This window comes from Cicer arietinum, chromosome 6 (assembly GCF_000331145.2).
Source record: "Cicer arietinum cultivar CDC Frontier isolate Library 1 chromosome 6, Cicar.CDCFrontier_v2.0, whole genome shotgun sequence".
Classification (NCBI taxonomy): domain Eukaryota; kingdom Viridiplantae; phylum Streptophyta; class Magnoliopsida; order Fabales; family Fabaceae; genus Cicer; species Cicer arietinum.
In genome coordinates, this window is record NC_021165.2 from 44,328,164 (window position 1) to 44,336,827 (window position 8,664).

General features: G+C 29.9%; 1 protein-coding gene across 1 annotated transcript; it reads right to left on the minus strand.

Annotated features, from left to right (window-relative positions):
* Positions 1 to 5,677: 5,677 nt before the first annotated feature.
* Positions 5,678 to 6,199, minus strand: LOC140920751 (uncharacterized). Its single transcript, XM_073369574.1, has one exon. It carries the CDS (start codon positions 6,197 to 6,199, stop codon positions 5,678 to 5,680), a length of 522 nt encoding a protein of 173 aa, XP_073225675.1.
* Between the last annotated feature and the right edge of the window lie 2,465 nt (positions 6,200 to 8,664).

Genomic DNA, 8,664 nt, shown 5'->3' on the forward strand with positions numbered 1-8,664 from the left:
TTTTTATTAGCTTTATTCTAGTCTCTTTTGGTACAAAATCAATGTAGTTCGTCTGATAAGTGCAAAACTCTTAATAGATTAATATTTTAGGTCATTTTGGTCTTTAGTAGGTTTAATCTAGTCCATCTTGGTTCTAAATCAATGTAGTTTGTCCAATAAGTGCAAAACTCTTAATAGATTAATATTTTAGGTCATTTAGGTCTTTACTAGGTTTATTCTTATCCGTGTTGGTTCTGAATCATTGTAGCTTGTCCAATAAGTGTAAAAATCTTTATGTATTAATATTTTAGGTCACTTTGGCCTTTACTAGGTTTATTCATGTCCATTTTGGTTCTAAACTATTGTAGTTCGTCCAATAATTGAAAAAGTCTTAATGAACTATTGTTGTAGGTTATTTTGCTCTTTACTAAGTTTAATCTAGTATATTTTGGTTCTAAAAATCTATATTTCGTGCAATAAGTGCAAAAGTCTTAATGGATTAATATTTTAGGTCATTTAGGTTTAATCTAGTCCATTTTAGTTCTAAATCAATGTAGTTCGTCTAATAAGGGCAAAATTATTAGTTGATTAATATTTTAGGTAACTTTGGTCTTTATTAGGTATATTCTAGTCCATTATGTTTCTAGATCATGAAAGTTCGTCCAATAAGTGCAAAAGTCTTAATGGATTAGTATTTTCGGTCATTTTGATCATTACTAGTTTTATTCTAGTTCATTTTGGTTCTAAATCAATGTAGTTTGTTCAATAAGTGCAAAAGTCTTAATGGATTAATATTTTAGGTCATTTTGGTCTTTACTAGAATTATTGTAGTTCATTTTGGTTCTAAATCAATGTATTTCGTCGAATAATTGTAATAGTTTTTATGGATTAATATTTTTGGTTATTTTGGTCTTTATTAGGTTTATTCTAGTCCGTTTTGGTTCTAAATCATTGTAGCTCGTCCAATAAGTGCAAAAGCCTTTATGGATTAACATTTTAGGTCATTTTGGCCTTTACTAGGTTTATTCATGTCCATTTTGGTTCTATACTATTGTAGTTCGTCCAATAACTGCAAAAATCTAAATGGATTAATATTTTAAGTCATTTTAGTCTTTACTAGGTTGATTATAGACCATTTTGGTTCAAAATCGTTTTAGTTTATTCAATAAGTGCAAAATTCTTAATGGATTAATATTTTAGGTCATTTTGGTGTTTACTAGGTTTATTCTAGTCCATTTTAGTTCTAAATCATTGTATTTCGTCCAATAACTGCAAAAGTTTTAATGGATTAATCTTTTTGATCATTTTTGTCTTTACTAGGTTTATTCTACCTTTTGGTTCTAAATCAATGTAGTTCGTCCAATAAGTGCAAAAGTTTTAATGAATTAATATTTTATGTCATTTTGGTCTTTATTAGGTATATTCTAGTACCTTTTGTTTCTAAATCAATGTAATTTGTCCAATAAGTGCAAAAGTGTTAATATATTAATATTTTAGGTCATTTTGGTTTTTACAAGGTTTAATCTAGTCTTTTTAGGTTCTAAATCAATGTAGTTCGTCCAGTAAGTGCAAAATTCTTAATGAATTAATATTTTATGTAATTTTGGGTTTTATTAGGTTTATTCTACTACCTTTTGGTTCTAGACCAATCTAATTTATCCAATAAGTGAAAAAGTATTAATGGATTAATATCTTAGGTCATTTTAGTCTCTACTACGTTTATTCTAGTCGATTTTTGTTCTAAATTAATGTAGTTCCAACAATATGTGCAAAAGTCTTAATGGATTAATATTTTAGGTCATTTTGTTCTTTACTAGGTTTATTCTAGTCCATTTTGGTTCTAAATCAATGTTGTTCTTCCAATAAGTGCAAAAGTCTTAATGGATTAATATTTTAGGTCATTTTGGTCTTTAATAGGTTTAATCTAGTCCATCTTGGTTCTAAATCAATGTAGTTCGTCCAATAAATGTAAAAGTCTTTATGGATTAATATTTTAGGTCATTTTGGTCTTTACTAGGTTTATTCTTCTCCGTTTTGGTTCTAAATCATTGTAGTTGATCCAATAAGTGCAAAAGTCTTTATAGATTAATATTTTAGGTCATTTTGGGCCTTACTAGGTTTATTCATGTCCATTATGGTTCTAAACTATTGTAGTTTGTCCAATAAGTGCAAAAGTCTTAATGGATTATTATTGTAGGTCATTTTGGTCTTTACTAGGTTTAATCTAGTATATTTTGGTTCTAAATCAATGTATTTTGTGCAATAAGTGCAAAAGTCTTAATGGATTAATATTTTTGGTCATTTTGGTCTTCACAAGGTTTAATCTAGTCCATTTTGGTTCTAAATCAACGTTGTTCATCTAGTAAGTGCAAAATTTTTGTTCATTAATATTTTAGGTAATTTAGGTCTTTATTAAGTTTATTCTAGTCCATTTTGTTTCTAAATCATTGAAGTTCGTCCAATAATGCAAAAGTCTTAACGGATTAATACTTAAGGTCATTTTGATCATTACTAGGTTTATTTTAGTTCATTTTGGTTCTAAATCAATGTCCAATAAGTGCAAAAGTCTTCATGGATTAATATTTTAGGTCATTTTGGTCTTTACTAGAATTATTGTAGTTCATTTTGGTTCTAAATCAATGTAGTTCGTCTAATAAGTGCAAAAGTCTCGATGAATTAATATTTGAGGTCAGCTTGGTTTTACTAGGTTTATTCTAGTACCTTTTGGTTCTAAATCAATGTAGCTCATCCAATAAGTGCAAAATTCTTAATGGATTAATATTTTAAGTCATTTTTGTTCTAAATTAATGTTGTTTGACCAATAAAAGAAAAAATTTAAATGAATTTAGGTTTTAGGTCATTTTGGTCTTTACCAAGTTTATTCTTGTCCATTTTGGTTCTAAATCAATGTAGTTGTTCCAGCAAGTGCAAAAGTCTTAATGAATTAATATTTTATGTCATTTTAGTCTTTATTAGGTCTATTCTAGTACCTTTTGGTTGTAAATCAATGTAGTTCGTCCAATAAGTTCAAAAGTCTTAATGGATTAATATTTTAGGTCATTGTGGTCTTTACTAGAATTATTATAGTTCATTTATGTTCTAAATCAATGTAGTTCGTCTAATATGTGCAAAAGTCTAGATGGATTAATATTTGAGGTCATCTTGGTCTTTACTAGATTTATTCTAGTACCTTTTGGTTCTAAATAAATGTAGTTTGTCCAATAAGTGTAAAATTCTTAATGGATTAATATTTTAGGTCATTTTTATCTTTACTAGGTTTAATCTAGTCTATTTTTGTTCTAAATCAATGTAGTTTGACCAATAAATGATAAAGTCTCAATGAATTCAGGTTTTAGGTCATTTTGGTCTTTACAAACTTTATTCTAGTCCATTTTGGTTCTAAATCAACGTAGTTCGTCCAATAAGTGCAAAAGTCTTAATCAATTAATAATTTATGTCATTTTAGTCTTTATTAGGTTTATTCTAGTACCTTTTGGTTGTAAATCAATGTAGTTCATCCAATAAAGTCAAACTCTTAATGGATTAATATTTTAGGTCATTTTGATATTTATTAGTTTTATTCTAGCCTATTTTGGTTCTAAATCAATGTAGTTCGTCTAATAAGTTCAAAAGTCTTAATCAACTAATAATTTATTTGATTTTAGTGTCTATTAGGTTTATTCTAGTACCTTTTAGTTCTAAAACAATGTAGTTCGTCCAGTAAGTGCAAAAGACTTAATGGATAAATTATATAGGTCATGTCAGTTATTACTAGGTTTATTCTCGTACCTTTTGGTTTTAAATTATTGTAGTTCGTCCATTAAGTGCGAAAGTCTTAATGGATTAACATTTTAGGTCATTTATTCTTTACAAGGTTTATTCTAGTCTCTTTTGGTTCTAAATCAATTAGTTTCTCGAATAAGTACAAAAGTCTTATTGGATTAATATTTTAGGTCATTTTGTTCTTTACTAGGTTTATACTAGTACCTTTTGGTTCTTAATCATTGTAGTTCATCCATTAAGTGCAAAAGTCTTAATTGATTAATATTTTAAGTTATTTTGGACTTTATTAGTTTTATTGTAGTAGCTTTTAGTTCTAAATCAATCTAGTTCGTCCAATATGTGCAAACGTTTCAATGGATTAATATTTGAGGTCATTTTGGTGTCTAATAGGTTTACTTCAGTCCAAATTCTTATTCTATATAGATTGTCAAATAAGTGCAAAATACTCAATGTATTATGATTTTAGGTCATTTTTGTATTAACTAGGTTTATTCAAGTGCATTTTGGTTCTTACTCGATATAGTTAGTCCTATATGAGTTAAATTCTCAATGAATTCAGATTTTATGCCATTTTGGTATTAAATATGTTTAATCTTGTCTATTTTAGTTCTAAATCAATGTAGTTCATCAAATATGTGTAAAAGTGTTAACGGATTAGTGTTTTGGGTCATTTTTGTCTTTACTAGGTTTATTCTAGTACCTTTTGGTTCCAAATCATTATAATTTGTCCAATAAGTGCAAAAGTCTTAATTGATTAATATTTTAGGTCATTTTGGTCTTTACTAGGTTTATTCTAGTAACTTTTGGTTCGTCCAATAAGTGCAAAAATCTTAAAGGATTAATATTTTAAGTCATTTTAGTCTTTACTAGGTTGATTCTAGACCATTTTGGTTCAAAATCGTTGATGTTTGTCCAATAAGTGCAAAAATCTTAATGGATTAAATATTTTAGGTCATTTTGGTGTTTACTAGGTTTATTCTAGTCCATTTTAGTTCTGAATCATTGTATTTCGTCCAATAACTGCAAAAGTCTTAATGGATTAATCTTTTTGATCATTTTGGTCTTTATTAGGTTTATTCTAGTACCTTTTGGTTCTAAATCAATGTAGTTCATCCAGTAAGTGCAAAAGTCTTAATGAATTAATATTTTATGTCATTTTGGTCTTTGTTAGGTTTATTCTAGTATCTTTTGGTTCTAGATCAATGTAATTTATCCAATAAGTGCAAAAGTCTTAAAGACAAGCTATCCTATTATGACATTTCTTTTAGCAGTATGGGCAAACATTATCATTCAAGAAAAATCTAGGATTATCTTTTGGTTTTTCAAAGCCTATTCCACGTGTATTGTTTCTTTTAACGTCATAGATCATAAAATCTTGTTTCTTTTAAGTCATTTTCTTGAATGGTTATTTCATACTTCATAGAATTGTAGAATTTATGCTATGAAGTTTTTCTAAAATTTTTTTTCAAAGTTAGATTTTCCCTTTTTAGGTTTTCAAATTCCTTTTCAAGGGTAACGCATTTGTTTGTTAAGATGTCATGATCTTTTTTTAGAGACTTAAGTTTTGAAGAAACCTTATGATTTTTGTTAAGAAACTCATTTAACATATCTATGAGTTTACTACTAGATAGGTTAGATAATACCTTAATTTCTTCATCAGTAGATTCATCGTTAGAGTCAAAGTGAATGTATTCCATCAGAGCCATATTAGCTTGTTCTTCATCATCTGAGTCTTCACTCTAATTTTCCAATTCGCTTCCCTTTGATTCTTTAGTAGCTTGTAGAGCCTAAGAGGTTGTATTCTTTCGTTGGGACTTAAGGGAAAGGGATTTTGACTACTTTTTGGGCTCATCTTCAACCAATTCAATCTCGTGGGATATGAGCGAACTCATTATCTCTTCCAGAGATAGTTTGTTTAGATCCTTAGTCTCTTAATAGTTGTTAACTTTGGTCTCCACTTATTGGGAAGACATTTGAGGATCTTCCTGACGTGGTCGGAGATAGTGTAGCTCTTTTGGAGAACCTTTAGCCTAGAGACTAGAGTTTGGAGTATAAATAACATTGTCTCTATGTTTTTATCTTCTTCCATATAAAAGAGGTCATACTTTTTTACAAGTATATTTGTTTTGGCTTCCTGCACATGCTTGTTTCCTTTGTAGTTGAGAACCAGAGAATTAAAGATACTCTTTTTTGTTTTATTGTTGCTGCATTTTTCAAACACTTTAAAGGTGATAACATTCATCATGAAGGTTTTGGCTTTATGATCCATTTTGTATTGTTTATTTTGTTCAACGGTGAAATCCTTTTTTGATATTTCAACACCAGCAATATCTTTTAGAGCCTCATAGCCATCTTCGACTATGTCCTGGAGTTTAGGATCGAGAGAGATGTAGAAGCTTCTAAATCCGTCTTTCCAGTACTCCAAATCTTTCTCCATAACAGGGGAGGCCTATTGACGTCGAAGGTTGAAAACACAAAAAAAGCGGCGGTTGAATTTTGTTTTCTTGTTTTAAAAAATTCTTAGATAAACTTGGCAATTAAAAGCACATAATAAATAAGTAGAGGAAAGAAGTAAATCACACAAAGATTTATATTGGTTCACCACCAAATCGGTAGCTACGTCTAGTCCCTTCACCTAGTAGGATTTTCTCCAATAGTTAAAACCGAATTACAACACTTAACTTCAACAAGTTAAGTCTACTCAACTTCCAGTTTCCACCTACAAACCGTTGAGGAAAACAACCACTATTAGGTTATGTTACAAATGAATGAGTTTATGTTTTTTCGAAAAATCTCTCTCAAGAGGTTGTTTACATTGTAATACTTTCATACATTTCTTTATCAACACTTAAACAAATTTTGAATGATTGCGGAATTCTCTAATGCAATTGTGTTGCATGTAGTTGTTACGTAAAATGTTGTGTGTTGATGTGCATTTGTTGTTGTTTGCTCACGTTAGGAAGAATGTTCTTTTATAGAGCCTTTAGGGTATTGCTTTTGTACTTCATAGCAGAAAGACAACGTGTATCTTCATCAATATCAGCATAGAACCGTTGAAGATAAATTTATCCGTTCAGCTTAAGCCAGATCACAACCCCAGAAATCATTCCACGTAAGTTGTATGAAATTAGATCAAGTAAAGGGTACAATATTGTGCACAACTTGTCTTTGCAAAGAATTGAATGTCGTCGCATTAAATGTTGACTTCATTAGAGGCGTTAACTTCATAAGTGGCGTTGAATTTATCAAAACGTTGATTTCTTCATGATCATCGACTGAGTGTTGACCTTCAATAGAGGCGTTGATTTTATCATAGGGGTTGACTTTTATAGAGGCATATGAATTAGACGTTTGATGTAGTCATCAGAGAAAACTTAGTCAAACACTTGCTTACATTCATAATAGGCAACTAAGTCGGGCTATTGCTTGCATCTCCAAAGGCAATTGAAGCATACCATTGCTAGCACCATAAGAGCCAACTATAGGAGACCATTGCTTACACCATTAGAGCCAACCATAGCAGACCATTGCTTGCACCAACAAAGGGAAATTTAGCAGTCCATTGCTTGCAACAACAAAAGCAACCATATCATGCATTATCAAAGGCGCTAGAGACAGAACATAGTTTGCATCTTCGGAGTGCAAGCACCAAAACTAAATGTTGAGATGTAGTGAAGTCTTGGTTTAAATAAGCAGATATGAAGAATTTCAAACATAGATCTTAACGAGAGCGATCAAGGAATAAAAAAAATAAAGATAAGAACGTGGAAAGGACAACACAAACCAAGACTAAAGAGACAACATAGACTCATAATAGGACATATAGGAAACCACAAGCGCGCAAAATGAAAATATATATGGTAGGACAAACAAGTGTATATAAATTAATGAGATAAATTACAAGAAACCTAATTAAGACAAGCGGGGGTAATTTAGTAATTATTCTTTCACATAACTTACCAGTATACTTTTCTATTAGATGATCTTATAACCAGAGGCAGAGTTGTCTTGGTTCTGATATTCCTTCTAAATCAAAAGATGTAGTCATTTGTAATAGTGCTTTTATTTCCCATTAGATGTTAGTCAAGCATACGATACACCAGCTGCGAAAACCCTGTCCTTGATCATGCAGAAGAAAGGCTTCAGACCTTGTAGATAAAAAATTGTCAAGGTGGCTCATTATGCAGTACAAGCTTCTTTGAGGATAATCTAGTTTCATAATCATTTCGACTTTGTTCTGATGAGGATCCTTGACTTGTTTCCATGCAGCACTCCAAAAAAATGTTGGTTTAGATGTTGCATTACTTGTCATTTCTTCTAAAGGATTGTCTGCACGTTTGAACATACATTCATATCGTAGAAGTTTTAGAAAACCTTCTCCCTGACTAGTTAGATTCATTGTTAAATTTCATTATAATGTTTCCATTATCTTGCAGTAACAATTCTATTGTATCCACTAATACTTCTTTCTATTAGCGGATAAATATTAGTATTAGCATAAAGACTCTTCTTACTTATTAATTCATTATGCCTTACAAAATCATGCGAGTTTGTTCTAGTTTGTCATTGAAGAGTTAAAAACAAAAAACAACTTGAAGACCAAATGCAAGGAATGAAATTCTTAAGAACATATAAATATAGATTTTAAAATTGGAAATATACAAGGAGTGTAAATATGTTATCCAAAAGAAAAGTTGATCACACAAAGAGGTATTTAATTAATCTTAGAAAGTATCTCCATTATAGATATGATTTTGAGATGATTACTCTGTCTCAAGTGACACATAAAAAAAAAAATCCTTATTTATGTTTATTTTTCTCTTTGAGTATTAACTTGTCTCAATATAGAGATTTTGTTTTATTGCTCAAAATGTCATTGAAGAGTGATTTGCATAAGGGCAA

What these genes read in the sequence shown, in the direction of transcription:
- LOC140920751 (XM_073369574.1), bottom strand. Translation starts at nt 6,199, where the DNA reads ATGGAGAAAGATTTGGAGTACTGGAAAGACGGATTTAGAAGCTTCTAC.